Source organism: Panthera uncia, chromosome X, assembly GCF_023721935.1.
Source record: "Panthera uncia isolate 11264 chromosome X, Puncia_PCG_1.0, whole genome shotgun sequence".
NCBI lineage: Eukaryota > Metazoa > Chordata > Mammalia > Carnivora > Felidae > Panthera > Panthera uncia.
Window position 1 is genome coordinate 37,511,949 of NC_064817.1, and position 23,171 is coordinate 37,535,119.

General features: G+C 41.1%; 1 protein-coding gene across 9 annotated transcripts in view; it reads left to right on the forward strand.

Moving 5' to 3' along the window:
- The first annotated feature begins 557 nt into the window (after positions 1-557).
- Positions 558-23,171, forward strand: part of KDM6A (lysine demethylase 6A) — a 206,335-nt gene continuing 183,721 nt past the window's right edge. For 6 of the 9 annotated variants that reach the window (XM_049644569.1, XM_049644570.1, XM_049644572.1 and 3 more), the window contains exons 1-2: positions 559-1,097; positions 1,312-1,375. In XM_049644569.1, the coding sequence (XP_049500526.1) occupies positions 937-1,097; positions 1,312-1,375 (225 nt within the window). In that variant the 5' untranslated portion in view covers positions 559-936. Of the gene's footprint in view, positions 1,098-1,311; positions 1,376-23,171 lie in introns of all 9 variants that reach the window. The other 3 variants (XM_049644575.1, XM_049644578.1, XM_049644576.1) reach the window with 2 other exon arrangements.

Here is a 23,171-nt window from a genome sequence, read left to right on the forward strand (position 1 = left end):
AGTGTGCGCCTTCTTCGGAGGGCGGAGGTCAGGGGCCGTGCGCCGCGACCCTTACCGGGCCCGGCGAGGCCCCGGGACCCCCCGGAGCGCGGGACTGCCCGGGCCGTGGGTCTGGGCCCACCACCCAGCTCTCCGGCAGGCAGAGGCCGACCATGGCGTCCTCACTCACTGCTCACGCCCGCCGCGGGCGGTGCCGGACCTCGCCCTTCCTTACCGCTCCCCTCCCCCTCCTGAGCCCGCCGCGGCTCCCGAGGTGACACGGCCCGGACCCTCCATTCTCTGCCCCAGTGTATTTAACGAGCACAACCTAACCGCTTGCTGCCTCTCGGTGACAACCCTTCCCCCCCGACAGACGGGCGCAGCAGCCAACCACCGGCCAGAATTGGCCTGCGTCCCGCTCCCCGACGGTGGCGGCCTCGGTGGGCGGGGCTCGGCAGCTAGCAAGTTGAGTGGAGCCACGGCTGACGTGAGTCAACAAAGGTCACGTGAGGCGAGCTGGCGGCGCCGATTGGTGGCGCCGGCCGGGCGCGGAGGGGGGGTCACGGCGGCGGCGTGGGGTTCGCTGTGTGACACAATTACAACAACTTTGTGCTGGTGCCGGGGAAGTTTGTGTCTCCAACGAATCCCCCCCCTGTCCCCCAGCCCCGCGCGCTCCGGCCGTTCCCGCCGTCCCCGCCTGTGGCTGCCCCCCGCCCGCCCCCGCGATGTGACCCTACAGCCGAGCCGCCGCCGCTGCCGACCCGGGGGCTCCGCAGCCCCTGCCGCCGCCGCCTTCGCCGCCGCCGCGTTGGGATTTTTCGTCGCTGCCGCCCGCGGCGGAGGAGGAGGCGGCGATAAAGTTGGTGTGCCGGTCCCGCGCGGAGATTGGGGGCGTCGTTGCGGGCCCCGGCCCGGGGGGGGGTGTCGGCGTTGGAGTTGTGAATTCGCTGCGTTTCCATGAAATCCTGCGGAGTGTCGCTCGCTACCGCCGCCGCTGCCGCCGCCGCTTTCGGTGATGAGGAAAAGAAAATGGCGGCGGGAAAAGCGAGCGGCGAGAGCGAGGAGGCGTCCCCCAGCCTGACAGCCGAGGAGAGGGAGGCGCTCGGCGGACTGGACAGGTACGGGCCGCCGTCACCCGCCCGGTCGGCTCCGGACGGGCTGGCGCCGCTCTCCGGGGAGGCCCGAGCGCCGCTCGCCTCTGGCGGCGGCGGGGCGGGCACCTCGGCTCGGCGCTCTCCGCGCCGGAGCCGCCGCCGGGGCCTCGGGCGCGGGCAGGGGTGGGTCGGTGGCGTTCCCGGAGCCCTAACGCGCCGCGTGTGTCTCTCCCCGCAGCCGCCTTTTCGGGTTCGTGAGGTTTCATGAAGATGGCGCCAGGACGAAGGCCCTACTGGGCAAGGTAAGGCAGCCGCGGGCCGGAGCGCGGACACCGTCTTCCCCGGCCGGCGCCCCGCTCGCCCCGGGCCCCGCCGCCCGGCCGGCGTTCATTGTGGCCGCGAATGATGGCCGAGGGGCTTCCGGAAAACTATTTCCTGCCTTTGCTCTCCCTCCCTCCCACCCCCCCCACCCCCCCCACCCCCCGGATACCTCGCTCGCACCCTTGCGAAATCGCCCTCTCCTCTCGTAGCCGGAGGAACCGGGGCAGCAGCGCTTTGGGGCCGAGCTCCACTGGGTGCACGAAAGCGCCTCTCATTTTGCGGCTCTTTGGAGGTAGCCCGATGAGCCCCCGGGGTGCCGGTGTAGCGTCAGGGCAGCGTAAATGTGTGCAGATGGCCCCCCCCCCCCCCCATTTCCGACTTCCTTGCCTCCCGTGGGTTTCATTCTTTCCCTCCAGGCACGCTGTTCGTAACGTCTACTGTGCACCAAACGTTTTGGGCTCTTCTGCGTCCCTGCTCCCAGAAGGGGGAAACTTCCCCTTCTAGTTTAGGAACTTCCCCTTCCCCACGTAGTTTAGGGCGGCGAAGAGTTTGCATTGGGCTGTTGACATGCATCCCGATGGGTCTCTCTGTTCTACCTGAAGTTAGGTGACTTGTTTACTTTTTTAGGGCGTTCTGCCCCCACACCCCGCAGTTATTTGCGAATGTGTTTTCTTCTTGGAGTCCCGTTTCCTGTGTGCCTGACCGGGGAGGCCAGGGGGGATTCGGGGTGCAGCCTCTGTTTATTTGTGTGGAAAGTTGTTAGCACTGTCATTTAGTTAAGTAATGGCTGCTCCTATCGGCCCAAGATGGCGGGACAGGGTGGGAGGAGAAAGTGAAGGGGGGGGGAGTTGGGGGGGAGGGAGGAGAGGTAAACATGGAAATAAATAGTAGCGATGAATAGGCCTCTCCTTCGGAGTGTGCAGCTCGATGGTGTTCAATAAAAATTGTCCGAGATGATTTGCATGCAGAATTCTTGTACCTTTCTCAGGCTTGGAAGCAGCATTCGTAAGCCTGGTAAATGCTTATCAACCTGTAGCACATTTAGTTGCCCAACCGTAAGCTGCTGAACAAAGGCTGTGGAGTCTCGATCTGTCCGCATCAGTTGGTCCCTCCGGAGCAAAATATGATCGAAGTGATATTTGTGTGCTTCCTTAATGGGCACCGTGAAACTTGGGAGTGTGTGCGATAGGTGTTGCATCCGTTAGACATTTTCTTTTCAAGCCGAAATCCGTAGCTTTCAGTTTGACACCTAGCCTTATTGTTACATTTGAGAAGGAAGTTTGACAAAGCCTAGCGTTTTATTCTTAAGTTGATTTTTAAAAAATTTAGCTAGTTGTTCTCCATTTTTTTGTCTGTAGTTTGGTTTAGGAGTCACTAATTCTTTATCTGCAATTGACTTCTGCTTTTGTTTCAAAGTAACTAAGTGTAAGGGATTTCAACCCCAGATAATGACCAGAAAGCTAAACAGTAATAATCCTTTTCAGGAAGCCTGGTGCCTTTGCCTGATAGAGAAAACTTGAATTAAACTTTGGCTGTGTAGGTATTAATTGGTTTCATTAAGATTATCCCTGGAAAAATGAATAGCGACTAGCTCTGAAATGATTTAAGCGTCAATAATTAAAGCCTTGAAAATTTTTTGAGTATTTAAAATATTTTGTTGAAAATAATTGACTACTGTCAGAGTTGTCCTTCCACAAGATTAAATAAGATATTTAAATAAATGGAGCATTATTTTATCTTGGAGTGATTATTGCCAGTCTAATTGGAGGTTGGTAAAATTGTTTGCAAAGATAACACATTTGGAAAAGTTTGGCCAAATCTATTGCTTTTGGTTTACGGTAATGAAGATATAAACGGAATCTGATGTTTTATGTGGATGATGTGTAAAATGCTAGTTGATGATTTCGTGTCTCAGAACGATGGTGCTTAGTAGATTCACAGTGGATTGGATTTCAGACTGTAGTATTGGACTCTACAGTAATTATGCACTATTGTGTTTAAATTTTAAAGAACTCAGCGTTTTCAAGCATTTTTTTGTAAAGTGTGCATTACTTTCTTGATGTTTGAATACAGTAACATGCTATACATGAGAAACTTGTGAAGTTTCACTATGTTTTGGGGAAGAATTAAGGCTTTGTAAAAAAATAATCTGCATTACTAAGTATTTCATTGAGTTGAAAAAAAATTCTTTATTACTTTGTAACTCCGTGCTTGTGAGGTCCTACCTATTTAGGGCAAGACTTGTTAGTCTTAATGTTACAATAAAACATTCTAGAGTGTATGCTTGCAACCTCATGCAGTTCTTGTGAGCCTGCACATCCCAGCGAAATGTATAATGTAAAGCTTGACATTATATAACCTCTCACCTCGTGTTTGAATTGAATTCTGAAAAGAATGAATGAGCTGGGGTCCTGCTGTCGGAAGTATTGAATTAATTCAGTTTCACCCGTCTTTTGAATAGTCCTGGGGAACAACAGTCCTGTGTGTGTGTGTGTGTGTGTGTGTGTGTGTGTAATGTTGAGCTATGTTTCAGAATTCATGTTATCTAAAAGTCTTAAAAACAAGAGTTGGCTTTTCTTTGTTGGGGTTGGTTCAGGCTACTTACCTGAAGGCAGGTAACGGAATTGAATAACTCTCAGCGTTCTCTTTTTAGCTGCTATTTTTGTCCTGCCACCCCTCCTCACCTCCCACGCCCCCCCCCCCCCATAAATTTAGTCTGCAGCTTGTATAACTTTTTTTTTCTTTCTGACAAACTTAGCTATTACTACGTGTTTTCAAAAATTTTTATTCCTATATGTATTATCGGATCGGGCTTCAAGTTTTTAAATTCCAATTTGTAGGTTTAAAAAAAGGTAACTCTTGACATAAAAGCTTTGGTAAGTTTTAAACATTTAATAAAAGTGTCTCTTACTTGCCACTAAACTTGTATTTTCCTTTTCCAGGTGTGAGGATACTTTGTCCAAACTGCTGATTTCTTAGTCTCTGAATGTTTTTGTAAGACTCATTCGTATTAGTGTCCTTAAAAGGATTTTTGTTTGTATGATTGCCATTTGATATATAATACTTGGGATTTTGGATTAAAAAATAAGTAATATGGTATATTATTTTTGTAGTAATATCTTTAAAATATCTTTAAAAGGTTGTTAATAGCAAGTGGTTGCTTAATCTGAGTTCTTGAAATACAGCATGAGCTTGACCACTTTGCTCTTTAATGCTGACCACTGATCTTTTGGTAACATAATAATTCAAGATTCTTACATTTTAATTACAGTGGAGTTACTGAAAAGTAATTAGAAATGAAACATTTTTTTTTTTTTTTAACGTTTATTTATTTTTGAGACAGAGAGAGACAGAGCATGAACGGGGAGGGTCAGAGAGAGGGAGACACAGAATCCGAAACAGGCTCCAGGCTCTGAGCCGTCAGCACAGAGCCCGACGTGGGGCTCGAACTCACGGACCGCGAGATCATGACCTGAGCCGAAGTCGGCCGCTCAACCGACTGAGCCACCCAGGCGCCCCAGAAATGAAACATTTTAACAGAAATTAACTGTGGTGATTTTGTTGTTAGTACGTTTTTGAAAATCTTTTGGGTTCATCTTGTTCTCAGTTGGATAAGGATTTGTGTTAAAGTATCATGTATAGTAATAATGTAGCATAAATACAGAAAGAATAAATATCGCACTATAAGGCATATTTATAGTAATATATTGCTAAAGGGCTGGGGAATCTTATCTGCGTCAGGGAACAACTGCTTAAGTACATAGATGTTCATTTTGAAGTATCTTTACATCATTTGTAAGTTTGTCCTGAGTATACTTTATTGATACATCTTTTTTTATAATTCTGTTAATCAGTAGAAAGATTATGTGAAATACCGAGGAGTTATGGGTTGTTTACCCTTTAGGATATGCTCGGGGCACCTGGGTGGCTCAGTCCCTTAAGCATCTGACTTTGCCTCCAGTCATGATCTCACTGTTGGCGTGTTGGAGACCTGCATGGGGCTCTCTGCTGTCAGCGCAGAGTTGCTTGGGATCCTCTGTCCCCCCCCCCCCTCTGCCCCTCTCCCACTCTCACACACACTCTCTCTCTCTCTCTCTCAAAAATAAACATTAAAAAAGTTGAAAAAGAAATGTATGTTCTATTTTTCCAAGGAGATCATTAGTATTAACATAGTTAGCATTTTTCATTTTTTGGGAAATAGAAGTAGTTTAAAATCCATTAAAGCATATATTTTCCTAAATTTGGTCTGCTTGCATGTAGATGGTAGGGGAAACTTACTAGGTCAGTTCTAGAGATGGTTTATTTATACTATAATATTTAGAGATTGATGATGTTTAGAATTATTCTATATTGTGTTTTGTTTGCTGACACTTAAAGGTATATATTCATTTCTAGTGCTAAAGAAGGTTTAGTGTTTGTGTTACAAAAGTAGCCACAGAATAATGTCATGCCTTGTGTTTGAAAATTAGGTCTTTAACTTGATGTGTTTTTAAAAAGTGTTTTCTAGTTTGGAAAGTTGTCTTGTAAATAATTATAGTCATTGTTTGCCTGGATAAAGTCTCATGCTATTACACATTTCCTAAAATTTTGCCACATCCCTAGTAATACAGCTATAATAGTAAGAGATTACAGAAATGTTTGCATACCTGGGCACAAATTAGAACCGCAGGAATATATAAACAGGTACTTTTTAAGTTCTGGCCTTCTTTCTCACTGGATAGCTCTTTCTGTAGAATCAATTATAAATTGAAATGACTAGGGAACATTTGACTGCCACCTCTAGATATTTTAGGTTGTTAAGAAAAACTGCCTGAGAGTTGGGTTTTTGTGATTTAGGTGGTAAAGTGGAGTAATGAGGCATGGGTATTAAACCAAAGTGAAGGTTCACTGCTTGGCTAGCTACAGAGTAAAATGTCTTATTGTGACTTGATTATGTAACATTTAGTTTTTATTTCTTTAGTACCAGTATTTTTTTTTTTTTTTTTTCAGATTTTTTTTTTTTTTTTTTTTTTACTTTGAAACTCATGGTGATGCTTTGAGCTCTTTGAAACTGATGTTAATGACTGATAACACTGTACATCATTAACAGTATTTTTGAAATGTGGTATCCAGAGAGCTAGTTTATGTTAAGAAACACCACCAGATTGTCTAAGAATTGGAATGGTGGTTAGGTTATTTAGGGCCCCCCATGTATTTATTTGTAGACTAGTTAATGGAGTTTCATGAATGTGAAATTGATAGTTTTATGTACTCCTACTGAAGCTTTACATACAATTGTATCCGTTTTGCATACTGTCAACAGTACATTAGAGCAACAAACATGGACTCTACATTAAGTGCAAGTCTGTGCAGAGAACATGAAGATGACAGATATTCCTTGCCTGCATTGAAAACTCAGGCTAAGAGGAACGAGATAAGTATAAGGATGACTAACATAGGAACATCAGTGGCAGAAGAATAGTGTGAAGCGCCCTGAAAGGTTATGTTGAATGTCCATTTAACAAGTAGAATGGAATTTTTTTTTTTTTTTTTTTTTTTTTTTTGCCACCCATAGAAGCATCGATTAGCAAGCAGGCACAAAAGCAGTCACAGGAACCTGTTTGGGAAGCTTGTGAAGTCCCAGCCCTTTGTCTTTGTAGGTAGTATAACAAGGACCTTGCTGGAAAGGTGCATTGGAGGCACATGTAGCAATCTATCAGCAGCAGCGGGCATTATTCCAGAATTACCTGGTCAGCGGTGGAACACGGGGTTGAATGGGACTTATAGACTACATGTACAGTGTGTAGAGTATTGGGATCCTGGGTTTGTGGATTCTTAGACCCTCCTGTTTGTGCAAAGGTGGAGGTGCCTTTATAGTATTTCTAGCCAAGCTACGTTAATTCGACCATCATTCATTTCACGTGAAAACTTAACGTCTAACACCCTTTATGCTCCCTAACGCATTCCAGGGCTTACTGAAGTAAAGGCAGGAGAACCATTGCCTTTGCAGAGTGCTGTCCTGGCTCATGTCCCCCTCATGTCTCTCATTTTTAGATTGAACTGTTCTTGAACTATGTATTCTTGATTTGGGCATTTAAAAAGTTAACAGCTTTTGGATTTTAGATTAGTAGGGTTAACTGATAGTTCCTAGGTTAAAGTTAACTAAGCATTTGAGACCCATCATCTCCTGATGTGTTTCATTAAAAAACAAAACAAAACATTTAATGAGACTTTCTGTTATGTAACATTTTGTCAGACATTTAAAACTAAATTATTTAATTAAATTTTTACACTTGTGAGTTAAATGTTTACATTTGTGAGACACTGCAAAAAGGATGTCTGGCCTAATTTACAGATAGTCTATTCCATGTATTCAGGTACGTTTCAACAAATTATACACTTTGAACACCAGACCCCAGAAAAGGAAAAAAAGACCCCATCTGCTAGTTCTTCATGCCTGGGCACTTTTATGACCTGGGCCTTCTTTCTCTGGATGGGTAGTGCTGGAGGTAGGCAGGCATTGATGACTTCTGCAAAACAGTGCTTTCTTGGATCTCCCCTTTTCACTTAGCTTACTGTTGGGGCAGTTGTAAATTGAGTTTCAAAGTTCTACCCTAGATTGGGCCTCAGTAGAATGGCTTTTATTAACAGGATGAGGATTGTTTCTTGATTGTGTTTTTCGGACATGGTGTTTCTTGACTTGGATATTAGCAAGGAATCTTGTAATTTTGTTTAGGAAAACATTTAAAATCACATTCTGGCTTGTAGCAAGCAGATGTTGAAAGGATAATCTGCTGTGTGTTCTGTGCCCTCTCTGATCTCATTTTATAGTAATATTTACCTTTGTATGGGTTCTTGGGATCCTTGAATGAATTTTCATGGCTCAATTTAAGAAGTTCTCTGACCAGGTTTTGGAAGGATAGTAAGTAATTAAAGAAAGGTCATCTTGGAGTACAAATGACTCTAGGGTGAGGAGGAGGGGAGATTTTAAACTTTACACTTTATAGATTTCTGTACTGCTGTTTTTTTTTTTTTCTTTAGAAATGTATTACTTTACAAATAATACAATAAGCATCCTGATGGTGAGTACACTAGAGTTATATTTTGGTTGATTAAAAATGGGTTTTATTCTGCCGTGTGTGTAGAGATACCTGTAAGGGCCTTGTCAAGTCAGGATACTTCTGAGCTTGATGGTCCTTAAGTGGGGATAGGGATGAATGAAGTAGAGATGTGCCCTGTTAGGTCCTATTTCTTTGCCTTTTAGGTGGCTTTGGGGTAAGTCACCATGCAATCTTCATTTTGATCTTTAGCATCTGTTTCTTTGATGATTTCACTTTTGGGCCCCTTTTGGCCCAGATTGACATTTAGGACCAAATTAAAAGGACTATAACCTGAAAGCATGAGAGTAATGCCTTCTTTAGATAGTTTTAGGGTTCTCAGCCAGATTATGGGCTATTTGTTTGCCACTTTCTCCTACAAACTTTTGTTTTCTTTTATCCATTTCTTCTTTTACTCTTTTTTCTACTTTTCTACATTGCTAAAACTGTTGTTGTTCTCTTAACGTGTTTTTGTATTTTTTTTTTTTTTTTTGGTAGTTTGGTCTGTGGTAGTATTTTGTCTGTGTTAGAATAAATAAAAGATGCTGCTGCTAAGTTTATTCTCAGGAAGAAGATTGGACTTTGTTATAGTTAAGAAATTTATGTAAGGTCATCTAATTTATTTTAATTTAGAACAGTGGAAGAAACCCTTTTAGATAAAGGATTGTTTTCAAACTGTGGATCTATTATATTATGTTCATTACATCCTTCTCTTTTTTAAAAAAAGTTTGTTAGGGAAAATTTCCTATATATATATATATATATATATATATATATATACACTTCCTTATGTTTATTTTTGAGACAGAAACAGAGTGTGAGCGGAGGGAGGAGCAGAGAGAGGGAGACACAGAATCTGAAGCAGGCTCCAGGTTCTGAGCTGTCATCACAGAGCCCGATGTGGGGCTCGAACTCACGAACTGTGAGATCTTGACCTGAGCTGAAGTGGGATGCTTAACCGACTGAACCACTTAGGTACTCCTCCAGTATTTTCAAAAGCAGAGAAAAGTAGCCAACTAACCATCACCAAGCACTACCCAGTTGAGCTATTTTCTTCTTCTTTTTTTAATGGTTATTTATTTTGAGAGAGAGTATGTGCGAGAGGGGCAGAAAAAGAGAGAGAGAATCCCAAGCGAGCTCTGCACTGTCAGGGCACAGCTTGACATGGGGCTTGAACTCATGAACTGCAAGATCATGACCTGAGCCAAAATCAAGAGTCAGACACTCAACTGACTGAGCCACCCAGGTGCCCCCAGTTCAGTTATTTTCAACTCATGACCAGTCTTGTTTCATCTCTATCTTACCCCTCACCCCCATTATTTTGAAGGAAATCTCAGGCATCAATCACATCATTTAACCCATAGATAGATCAGTTTGTCTCTGAAACATAATCACAATGCCCTTATTACACATAAAAATAACTTCTTAATAGCAAATATTTTGAGAGCCTTGATTTTTTAACATGCAAAAGAATTAGTTCCTTGGGAAGCTGGTAGAAAGATATTTAGCTGAATATATGTGACGTATTTTAATATCGTGGTAGCATTTTGTAATAGAATATTACACAATACAAGCCAAAAGAGATAATTTTGCCTAAGAACTTTATGAATCTTAGTTGAGTCTGGATCATTTATGCATTTAGGGGAAACTTTTTTTAAGATAGTAAGTTTTTAAGATATAGTAGTTAAATTAGGGTTTTGTATTTCAAGTATCAGACTGAGAACTAGAAAAGCTTTTGGTTTTGCTTGATTGATTATGAAACGTTTGCTGACCTGCTGTGGTGGGGGACTGTGCCAAGTCCTGGGGCAACAAGTAAGACCTGGCCTCTGCCCCTGCAGTCTTTGGAGAAAGATGGACAGACTGAGTGATCATATGTTGTAGTAAGTATACTAATCAAGGTGTATGCCAAGTGCCATGAGCTGTGAAACGATGGAGCCAATAAAACATTAAAATTTTTGGATTATGGATAAACTATCCACACAATTCCCAGCATTTTGGAACAGTTGATTTTGACTAGAGAAGTAAGTAGGTGAGGGAAACTGCATAGAGATGGAATTTGGTCTTGGTTATCAAACATGAGTAGAAGTTTAGCAAGAGGAAGGAAAGGGCAGAGAGTTGGAAGTATGAAGTTAAATGGTGTTTGAGGAATTGTGCATAGTCTAGTGTGGGTAGAGGGTGTCTAAGTGGGATTAGGAGGAAGTAACTGAACATGTCAAGGCCCACGTCACTATAAGCCCTAGGATGTTTTGGGAGGTCATTGAATTCACCTCTCTAATCAGGGGGAATTGGCATGACTAGAAGTAGGTTTTATGGGAATATTATTGGCTACAGTCAGAAGGATAAAGTGGAAGGGAAAGGAACCTAGTTGTTAAGTATTGATGGTTAGATAGCAATACATGGGTTTTAGAATAGAATTCTGGTTCTGCCACTTACCTAGATGTGAGATGCTTGGACAAATTATTTCATCTTTCAGAGGCTCAGCTTTCTCATCTGCTAAATGGAAGTGGTAATAGATTTCTGGCAGGTTGTTGCATTTTGTGTTAGGAAAAAAAGTTACATAAAGTACCTGGCATTGGGCCTAGCATGGAAGGTGCTCAGTGCAAGATACATGGTATCATCTTAGGAAAGACAGTTTAAGTTTAAACTAAGGCTGTATTTTAGGAGTGAGGGGGGAGATAGGGGCAGATTTGAGATCCCTGGAAAGGAATGCTAACATCTCATTACTTTGGCTTTCTTTCTGGGTCTGACCACATCTCAGTCTCCTTTGTAAGAAGACTGTTCCTAGATCTTCTTTACTCACTCTGCCTCCAACTTGCACGTAAACTTGACTGCCACTTGATTATTTGGGCATCTTGACGTTACCTTATGTATACGTATATATACACGCATATATACGTATATATATATATATACGTATATATGCGTGTATATATATGTATACGTATATATATGTGTATATGTATATATATGTGTATATATATATGCAAACTGAATTTATCATTGTCTTTGATGTTTTTTATCATGATAAATGACACTTAACCGTTATCCTTGCTAGAAACCTTGGAGTGTTTCTTGACTCCTTTTATTTTTTTTTTAACGTTTATTTATTTGATAGAGCAGGGGGAGGGCAGAGAGAATCCCAAGCATGCTCTGCACTGTCAGTACAGAGTTGGACTCGTGGCTGGATCCCATGAACCATGAGATCATGACCTGAGCCAAGATCAGGAATCAGACACTTAACCGACTGAGCCACCCAGGCACCTTTGATTCCTTTTTCTTGGCCTATAAAATCCTAATAGTCTCCTATCTTGTCATTTCTACTTCTTAAATTTCAAATCTGTTTCTCTCCATTCTCACTGCCTGCCATTCTTCTTCTTCTTCTTCTTCTTCTTCTTCTTCTTCTTCTTCTTCTTTTTTTTTCTTTTTTTTAAGAGAGCTAGAGTATGTGCAAGCTGGGCGAGCAGCAGAGGGACAGAGGGAGAGAGAGAATCCCAAGCAGGTTCCATGCTCAGCATGAGCCCCACCTGCACCTAGATTTAGCGACCTTGGGATCATGACCTGAGCCAAATTAATGGCACTCAATGGACTGAGCCGCCCAGGTGCCCCCTTACTGCCAATATTCTAATTGCAGCCATGATCCTATCTTTGACTTTTGAAATAACTTCACAATAGTGTTTTTGAATATGTATACTTAAGTGTAGTACAAAATTGAAAAGTTACATGAAGAGTGTTAACAGTGAAAAGAAAATCTCCCTCCCACATCTCCCAGTTATTTGGTTCATATTATCAGGCAGCCACTGATAATATGAAGTTATTGGGTAACTTCATATTTCAACACATATACAACAAGCACATATTCTGTTGTGTTTTTTTCCCCACACAAATGAGATCATACTGTATATAAGTTGTTAGAAAATACTTTAATTTTACTGTTTGCTGTGTGAAAATGTTTATAGTTCTTATATTGAATTGTCTTGGGTTTGGGAGTTCTCATTCAAATAGGGAGATGTCGGTGAGGGGATTGATTTGGGTTACTTTTAAGTGATTTTGAGGTTCTGTTCTCCTTTTATGCCTGATACTGAGGATAGAAATTCTTCAGCATGTGAAGGTCTTAATTGGAAGTATGTTCACGTGTTTTCTTCCTTTCTTTCTTTTTTTTAATTTTAGACAGAGTATGAGTGGAGGAGAGGGGCAGAGGGAGAGAGGAGACAGACTCTTAAGCAGGGTCTACGTTTAGCTTGGAGCCCGACATGGGGCTCGATCCCACAACCCTGGGATCATGACCTGAGCTGAAAACAAGAGTCCAGCACTCAACCCACTGAACTACCCAGGTGCCCCTCACGTGGGTTTTCTTAAGATAGCAGTTGTTTATGAATAGACACTTCTCTAAAGAAGACATCCGGATGGCCAACAGGCACATGAAAAGATGTTCAACGTCGCTCCTTATCAGGGAAATACAAATCAAAACCACACTCAGATATCACCTCACGCCAGTCAGAGTGGCCAAAATGAACAAATCAGGAGACTATAGATGCTGGAGAGGATGTGGAGAAACGGGAACCCTCTTGCCCTGTTGGTGGGAATGCAAATTGGTGCAGCCGCTCTGGAAAGCAGTGTGGAGGTTCCTCAGAAAATTAAAAATAGACCTACCCTATGACCCAGCAATAGCACTGCTAGGAATTTACCCAAGGGTTACAGGAATACTGATGCATAGGGGCACTTGTTCCCCAATGTTTATAGCAGCACTCTCAACAATAGCCAGTTATGGAAAGAGCCTAAATGTCCATCAACTGATGAATGGATAAAGAAATTGTGGTTTATATACACAATGGAATACTACGTGGCAATGAGAAAGAATGAAATATGGCCTTTTGTAGCAACGTGGATGGAACTGGAGAGTGTGATGCTAAGTGAAATAAGCCATACAGAGAAAGACAGATACCATATGGTTTCACTCTTATGTGGATCCTGAGAAACGTAACAGAAACCCATGGGGGAGGGGAAGGAAAAAAAAAAAAAGGTTAGAGTGGGAGAGAGCCAAAGCATAAGAGACTGTTAAAAACTGAGAACAAACTGAGGGTTGATGGGGGGTGGGAGGGAGGGGAGGGTGGGTGATGGGTATTGAGGAGGGTACCTTTTGGGATGAGCACTGGGTGTTGTATGGAAACCAGTTTGACAATAAATTTCATATATTAAAAAAAAAAAAGATAGCAGTTGTTTAATTTTATATGCTGTGACCTGTCAATTGGAATAATTGGCAAATTTTGGCTTCATATTTTGTTTTCTTGGTGTGATTATCAGGTTCTGTGGTTACTAACTTAATTCACTCCCTGAATGTTTGTGGAAGTAGCCATAGTTTATACTACTTAATAATCTTGTGTTCGTGGGAGTCATTCACTTTCTTGGTTTATTCTCATTTTTATTATAGAAAAGGAAAAATAGGTAAACTTGCATTCTTGATTAGTTGAAGACAGTACAGGGCTTAGTGTGTTAACTTATTTCACAGCAGAATATTTTTATTTTCACTCTAGAGTGACTGGTGGTAGAGCTAAAACAGTAGTACTTTATTTCTTGGGGGTCATTAACCCTTTTAGGGTCAGTGTAGCTGCATACATTTTGTATATGATTTCAGGGAGTGTATGGATCCCTTTGAAGCCCGACTGTAGCCTCCATTATTTTCAGTTAGTGCAGTTTACTTATTTTTGGGTAGAGGTGTTAATGATGGGAGTGTGTTGGGAGAAAGAAAAGCTTTAAAACCACTGGGTTGGTTAGGCTTAGATGGCATGGATTTTACCACACAGTTTTGCGGTATTCTATGACCACTTCACATATTCTCTCAAATTCTTCTCTGCTGGTTATTGTAAGGGTACTAGGGGAAGAGAATGTGGACCGATCCCTAGACAGCTTATTGCTCTAACTGGAAAAATAGCTGTATGCACATGCCCCGTTAACATAGTAAATAGGGTTTAGTATTGCTTCTTCAGCCTGGGCACTCAAAATGTTGGTTTAAAGATTGGGAAGGCTGTGTGATATACTGGGAAGAACAATGGATTAGAAAACTGAAGACCTGAGTTGTAGGGTCTGCTGCCTACTTTAGTCAAGTTGCTTAATTCTCATGGTCCCCAGTTTTGCCATCTATTAAGATGAAGGCCTGGGAATTGCAAATTTTCAGTGACTAGCACCAGAATTCTAGGTAACAATTCATTTGAGTTTTTAGGCTTGACCCAGTTCTTTTAAGATTTTGACCCAGAAGCAGGGCACAATGGAACTTTGTTCTAGATGGTAATTTTCTTTGATTTCAGCCTCAGGCCTTCAAGATCAGAAACCAAAAGAATGCAGGCACATTAATGGAACTGAGAGTTGTATGTTTTGGTTAATCTAGTATGATTAACCATTAAGTTAGTCTTAGATTGATTTGAAAGCTGGTCTTATTTATTAATGGTTCATGTTTGACTTCTCCAAATTTCTTATAGTTGGGGCTATAATTTTTTAGGTCAGATCTGAGGTTTCTAATTCTAGAAGATGGGTATAATCACTGTGTCTGTTCGCTAGGAATTCATATAATAGGGCTAAATGAATTCTCATGTGAATTGGTAAGAAATGTCACACTGAATAAATATGTACTGCACAGGACATTTGGGTGTTAGATGAATAAGGTCCCTCGATTTCCTGAGTAGTGAGAATCACTTGGCACTTTGCGATCTATTGAATGTAAACTTTATTGTTCAATTTTGCTGTGTATGTGTGATTATATTTTCATTAGTAGCCTATCAGTTAAAAAGGTAGATTTTGAATCCTTTTCTTTTCTTTTCTTCTCTTTTCTTCTCTTCGCTTCTCTTTTCTTTTCTTTATTCATTTTGAGAGAGAGAGAGAGAGAGAGAGAGAGCGCGCGAGCTGGGGAGGGGCAGAGAGAGAGGGAGAGAATCCCAACCAGGCCCCGGCAGCACGGATCTCACAAATTGTGAGATCATGACCTGAGCCGAAATCAAGAGTCAGATGGTTAACCAACTGAGCCACCCATGCACCCCTAGATTTGAAGTTTCTTAAGAGGAAACTTTTTTTTTTTTTTTTTTTTTTTTTCTTAACAGTCTTTCAAAGATAATAAATGGATAAAATGAAGTAGGTCTTCTGTCATTGAAGTTATTCAAGTTTGCTCATTGACACTTAGTTAGCTAGCTTGTTGTAGGCAACATTCAGACATCAAAGGATAACTTTTACTGTTAAGTTATCTGTGAAGATTACCCAACCCTTAAATAGTCATGATTCTATGAAAAGAGGTAACTGGGTCCTGAATATCTGACAAAGAGCTGGAGTCCTTCCTAATCTGATGGACTGGATCTTGCTTTTTGGCTTTTGCTTTGTCTTGTTGGACTTGGTTGTCTTTACTCATAGAAGTGGACATCATTTGACAGATTGGATATTATGAATACATTTTTGTAAATGGAAATTGTTTTCTATTAGCTTTTAAAAATTTTGACTTTATTTTGAGATAATGATAGATTCTTGTGAAATTGTAAGAAATAGTAGATCTAGTATATACCCTTTACCCAGTTTCTCCCAGTGGTAGCATCTGGCAGAAGTGTAGTACGATATCACAACCAGGATATTGACATTGATATAATCAAGATATAGAACTGTTCCATTACCACAAGTATCTGTCTCATTGCTGTTTTATAGCCACACTCTCCCCACCCCCATTCCAAACCCCTGGCAACTAGTAACCTGTTCTCCATTTCTATAATTTTGTCATTTGAAGAATGTTATATAAATGGGATCTTACAGTATGTGTCCTCTTGGGATTGCCTTTTTTCACTCAGCAGAACTCCCTGGAGATTAATCTCAGGTGTATGTATCAATAGTTTGTTTCTTTTTATTGCTGAGTAGTATTCCCTGGTATTAATGTTACTACATTTTCTTTAACCATTTACCTGTGAAGGGCATCTGAGTTATTTCTCATTTTTGGCTATTGCAAATAAAGCTGCTGTGAACATTTGTGTACAGGTGTTTTTGTGAACATGAGTTTTCTCTGGGATAAATGCCCGAGAGTGCAATTGCTGATAGTTGCTTGTTTAGTTTTATAAAAAATTGCCAAACTGTTTTCGAGAGCAGCTCTACCATTCTATATTCCCATCAGCAGTTCCCAGCAGTGTTCCAGTTTCATTGCATCCTTGCCAGCATTTCGCGTTATTACTGTTATTTATTTTTGGCATTCTGATAGGTGTGTAGTAATAGCTCATTGTGGTTTAGGGGTGCCTGGGTGGCTCAGTCGGTTAAGTGTCCACTTCTGCTCAGGTCATGATCTCGTGGTTTGTGGGTTCGAGCCCCCATCGGGCCCTGTGCTGACAGCTCGGAGCCTGGAGCCTGCTTCGGATTCTGTGTCTTCCTCTCTCTCTGTCTCTGCCCTGCTCACGTCCTGTCTCTCTCTCCTTCAAAAATAAATAAACATTCAAAAAATTTTTAAAAAATAGCTCATTGTGGTTTAAATTTGCATTTCCCTCATGGCTGATGATGTTTAATATCCATTATGTTCTTATTTTCCATCCGTATAGCCTCTCTGGTGAAAAGTCTGTTCATGTTTTTTGGATTATTGATTTGAGATTTCTTTTTCTCTGATGCAAAAATTTAATGCTATAAATTCGCCTTTCCACACTCCTTTAGCTACGTCCCACATTCTCGTGTGTTGTATTTTCTTTTTTAAAAAGTTTATGTATTTATTTTGAGAGAGAGCACATCGGGTAGGAGCAGAGAGAGAGGGAAAACGAGAATTCCAAGCAAGCTCCGCACTGTCAGTGCAGAGCCTGATGCGGGGCTCAAACTCACAAACTGCGAGATCATGACCTAGCCGAAGTTGGATGCTCAACCGACTGAGCCACCCAGGCGTCCCTCTTATATGTTGTATTTTCATTGGTATTCAGTTCTGTGTATTTTAAGTTTTTTCTGAGCTTTCTTCTTTGATCCATGGAATATTTGCTAGTGTGTTGTTCAGTTTTTAAGTATTTGGAGATTTTCCCGTTTTCATTCTGTTATTAATTTTTAGCTTGAGTCCACTGTGATTAGGGAGTTTACTCTGTATAATTTCCATTGTATTGTATTTGTTGACATCTGTTTTATGTCCCAGGATATGGTCTGTCTTGGTGTCTGTTTCATGGGTGCTTGAAAAGAATGTATATTCTGTTGTTGGATGAATGTTGTATGCATGACAATTAGATACTATTGGTTGATTGTATTGTTCGTTGCTTCTATATCCTTGCTTATTTTTGTATCTAGCAGTTCTATCAATTGCTTAGAGTGTGGTGTTGGCAGATCTCTACCTATAATTGTGGCTTTGTCTATATTCCTTCTATCTTTATCAGTTTTTACTTTTTGTACTTGGAGGCTCTGTCATTTGATGTGTACACATTTAAGATTGTCATCTGGTGGGTTGATGCCTTTATCATTATGTAATATCTCTCTTTGTCTTACTAAAATTGCTGATGATTTTATTTGCTCTGAGGTCCACTTTATCTTATAATGTAGCCACCCTTGCTTTTTTTTTTTTTTTTAAATGACTGTTTAGACGGTATGTCTTGTTCCATACTTCTACTATCATTGTATTAAAAGTGATTTTTTTTTTTTTTCGGACAGCATATCATTACATCATTTAAAAATGTATTCTTCCGGGGTGCCTGGGTGGCTCAGTCGGTTGAGCATCCGACTTCGGCTTAGGTCATGATCTCACAGCTTGTGAGTTCGAGCCCCACGTCGGGCTCTGTGCTTACAGCTCAGAGCCTGGAGCCTGCTTCTGCTTCTGTGTCTCCCTCTCTCTCTGCCCCTAACCCACTCGCATTCTGTCTCTGTCTCCGTCTCTGTCAAAAGTAAATAAACATTAAAAAAAAAATTAAAAAAAATGTATTCTTCCACTGTTTTTTTTTTTTTTTTTTCTTTAATTGGTGTGTTTAGGCTACACTTAGGGTAATTATGGATATATTAGGGCTGAAGTCTGCTGTTTTATTATTTTTTATTTACTCTTTCTCGTTTCTTCTTACCTCCTTATGGGTCAGCTGGATATATTTTTTGGGTTCCATCTTGATTTGTAATGTTTCAGGTATATTTCTTTGTATAGGTTTCTTGGTTGCTCTAGATATTACACTATTCACATGCACATTATCATCTTTGGTACAGGTACAGATGTTTTTACTGTTTCGAAAAGTGTAGTGTGGAAACTTTACTTTTGTTTAGGACCTTTTGCCCTCTTTAAAATAGGATTTTCTTATAAACGTTGAACACCACATTAGATGGTGTGATAAATTTTGCTTCAAACAACAAATATGATTTATGAAACTCAAGTGTAGTGTAATAGTCTATTACACTTACCCCTAATTTTACCTATTCCAGTGTTCTTTTTTTCTTTCTGAAGTCCCAGCCTTCTTTTGTTTTCATTTCCTTTCAGTTTAGAGAACATTTTAAGCCATTCTTTCAGGGTAAGTTCGCAAGGATCAAATTCTCTCAGCTTTTCTGAGATTATCTTTATTTCCCTTCATCCCCGAAGGATTTTTTAGCTGTGGACAGAATCCACAGTGTATAGTTAATTTCTTTCAGTATGTGAAAAATGTTGGGCTATTTTCTTATGTACTCTCTGGTTTCAGATGAGAAATTCGCTATCATTTGAATGTTCCCATGTAAGTAATGTATCATTTTTCTCTGCTTTTAAGAATTTGTCTTTTGGTTACAGAAGTTTAATTATGATGTATTTTGGTGTGGGTGTCTTTAGTTTTAGTTTATTTCTGGTTCATGTAGTCTTTTCTACCTGTGGATTAATGTGTTTCACAAAATTGTGGAAGTTTTCAGCCATTGTATCTTCAAATACTTTTTCAGTCCCACTCTCTCTTGGGAATTTGATAAGAATCTTAAGTCTTGTTTTTGTCCCATAGGTACCTGAGGCTTTGTTAGTTCTTTTTCAGTCTGTTTTCTTTCTTGTTTAGGTTAGCTAAATTCTGTTGATCTGTTCACTGACTCTGTTGTCTTATTTCCATCCTACTGTTGAGCCCATCCAGAGAGTTATTGTGGTTGTTGTGTTTTTAGTTTTATACTTTCCACTTGGTTCTTTTAAACTAAATTTCCTTTCCTGAGGTTTTCCATTTTTTCGTTTCAAGAGCAGTTGTAATTGCACATTGAAGCATTTTATGTTGACTGCTTGAAATGTGAGATAATTCATTCAAAACCTGGGTCATCTCAGTGTTGGGTCTGTTGATTGTTCTCATTCACATTATACTTTTTTGGCTTTTGGTATGGTTGTACCCCGGACATTTGGAATATCACTTAAGAATTCTGGATCCTGTTTGATAGTGGGCAGTCTCTTTGTTGAGGTGTAGTGCAAGGGCTGAGGTGGGTATGTATGTTCAGCTTCTTAACTGGGCCCTACAGACAACCGTTCTGGCAAAAATAGAACACTGAGTCATGCTGTCTTGGTGCAGACTGATGGGATGTAAGTCCAATTTCCCATCCTCACTGACATCTTCCTGGTAAAAGGTGGGCATCAGTTTACACCACTTTGTGGCCTCTGACTGGGAGGTGTAAGATCAGCTTCCTGATGGGACATGCTTCCCCAGCAAGAGAGAAGTGGAGGGCTAAGTCTCACCACTTTGATGCTGCAGAGTGGAGCAGAAGCTTTCTCCTTTGTACCACTTCCCTGAGTTGTTGCCAGGTGGGAGGGAGGTGGTGGATGCTCACCTCCCTCGGCACCACTGGCACCAGAGAATGGGTAAAGTGGATTGTTAGCTACTCTCTCTTGCTTGACTTCATTCAGTCTCATTGCTGGGTAGGTACGGAGGTTCAGCTCTCCACTTGTCCCTGCTGACTCCCGGGATGGGAAAGTGGAATGCTGACTGGCTCCAACTCACACCACCTTGTTCAGTCCTGTTGATGCCAGTTGAGGCTGCATGTTCAGCTCCTTGCTGGTTACCGCTAACACCGGGAGTGTGTGCGTGTGCGTGCGTGCGTGCGTGCGTGTGTGTGGTGAAGTGTAGTACTGGCCAATCCTGCCTCAAACAGCTTGTTAAGTCTCTTTGCTGCTGGCTGGTGGAGGTGGCTCAGCTTGCCTTTGGGTGTTAGATGTGGAAGATCAGCTCCTCTCTTAGCCTTGCCATTAACCCAGCGGGGATATTGGAGCCCATCCTCCCCCCCACACCCTCCCCGTCCCCCTCCACTTGGCTTGAATGAAAGATCAGCTTCCTACCCTGCTTCATCAATACTATCCTGGCAGGTGAACTTGAGCACCCCTGTGTGGGGGACAGAAGATCAACTAACTGCCTGTTTTGTCCTGCCAGGACTATTTGGATTGACCCCGCCTCCTCCCCACTGTAGCCTAGAGGAAGGGGGTATGGAAGAATGAGCTGCATGCTTCGCCCCGCTGAAACTGGAGGGTTCGCACATACGTGTTCGTGTGTGCAGATCTTCTCTTGGTCTTTGGCTGGAATATGATGGGTTTTACTGAAAAGGTTTCTGTTGGTCAGCTACCCTTTTTTTAGTCTTTTGGCTAGGAGGAAAGGCTTATAACTTTTTTTCTTTATGACTGTGGTATTGGATGGGGGCTTCTGAAGCAGCACCTAGGCCCAGAAATGTGGGAGGCAATAAGAAAACCCAGGGAACCCACTGCTTTGTCATTCCTAAAGTCTTGGTGTCTCTAGGAAGTCTGCCGCCTTTTTCGTATGCCTGTTTGTTTTGTTTTGTTACACCTTTTTCGTATACCTGTTTGTTTTGTTATGTCTAGGATTTTTTAGTTCTCAGAGTGAGAGCTTGGGAGAGATGAAGCTATTCCATTTTGGTGGAACTGAAGTTGACTTTTTTTTTAATTTTTAAAAAATTGAAGTAAAGTTGACACACAATGTTATATTAGTTTCAGGTGTACAACAGTAGTGACTTGACAACTCTATACCTTATGCTCAGCTCGCAAGTGCAGCTACAGTCTGTCACCATACAGTGCTATTGGAATTCCATTGGCTATATTCCCTATGCTGTACCTTTCATCCCCTTGACTTAACTCATTGCACAACTAGAAGCCTGTACCTCCCACTCCTCTTCACCCACTTTGCCAGACCTCCCCACCCCTCTTCTCTTCGGCAACCACCAGTTTGTTCTCTAAAGTCTTCCACTAACTTTTATACATAGATGACCCTTGAGCCATGGTGGGGGGAGTGGTTAGGGATGCTGAGCCCTGTGCAGTCAAAAATTGGCATATAACTTTTGACTCCCCCAAAACATAACTATGAATAGCCTACTGTTGACTGAAAGCCTTACTGATAACATAAACAGTTAACACTTTGTATGTTCCATGTATTACGTACTATAGTCTTCCAGTAAAGTAAGCTAGAGAAAAGAAAATGTTAAAATCCTAAGGAAGAGAAAATACATGTACAGTACTGTGCTATATTTATTGAAAAAAATCTGTGTATAAGTGACCCATGCAGTTCAAACCTGTGTTGTTCAAGGGTCAAGTGTAACTCAAGTTTAATTGTGAAAATTTTTTACTTAAAGGTATTCTGTCACATGGATGAAGTAAGTGTTAAAAATCAAATTTGTAGGGAAATCTTAACTTCAGTGATCATAACACGATCCTCAATTACAAAGCTATTTCCTTATATCCAGGCTTGGTCTATAACTGTATTGTTTTGGGGACAAGGTTTAAATAACTGCAGTGCTTACTTTTGAACATCAAATGTTTTCTGTTATATTCTTTAAATGAAGTGCATGTTTACACAGAGAGAAACTAAAAGATAAGCTGGGTTACAGCAGAATCTCACTATGTTGGTATGCCATCAAACAGCACTTCGTTTTTAGTTTCCCATCCCAAATATACTGATACAACAAAACATTTTATTACTTTTGCCATACTAAGACCAGTAAGACACAACAAAATCCCTTACCCAAATTCTTAATACGCTTGCTTGCTTTATTTATTTATTTATTTATTTATTTATTTTAAAGTTTATTTATTTTTGAGAGAGAAAGTGTGAGTGAGGGAGGGGCAGAGAGACACAAGGAGAGAGAGAATACCAAGCAGGCTCCACACTGTCAGCACGGAGCCCCATGTGGGCCTTGAACCCCGTGAGCCACAAAATCATGACCTGAGCTGAAGTCAGACACTGAACTGACTGAGCCACCCAGGTGCCCCTTAAAACACTTTAAGTAGAAAAACTGATTCAGAAGTTTTTAGGAGGAAGGGGAAAGGTGGTACATATAAATGTTTCCCTAGAATTCAAATGAAAATAAGCAAGTGAAAACTTCCTAGGTAGGTGATATCCTCAGTCCACCTTATGCAGAGCATAATATATATATATATGTTATATATATATATAATATATATAAATAACGTATACATATAATATATATATAAATAATGTATATATATAATATATATATAAATAATATATATATATATTTTGCTTTATTGAGAGTCTTTTAGATCCCATAGGACAAAGTAAATTTAACAAATCAAAAATGTATTTATAAATTTTTTGAAATTCAAAAAAATTTTTTAAAGTAGGCCTCATGCCCATTGTGGAGCCCAGCATAGAGCTTGAACCCATGACCCTGAGATCAAGACCTGAGCTGAGATCAAGAGTCAGCTGCTTAACCGACTGAGCCACTCAGGTGCCACTCCTTTTATATTTACCTGGCTAGTTACCTTTACTGGTATTCTTGATTTCTTCTTGTGGATTTGAGT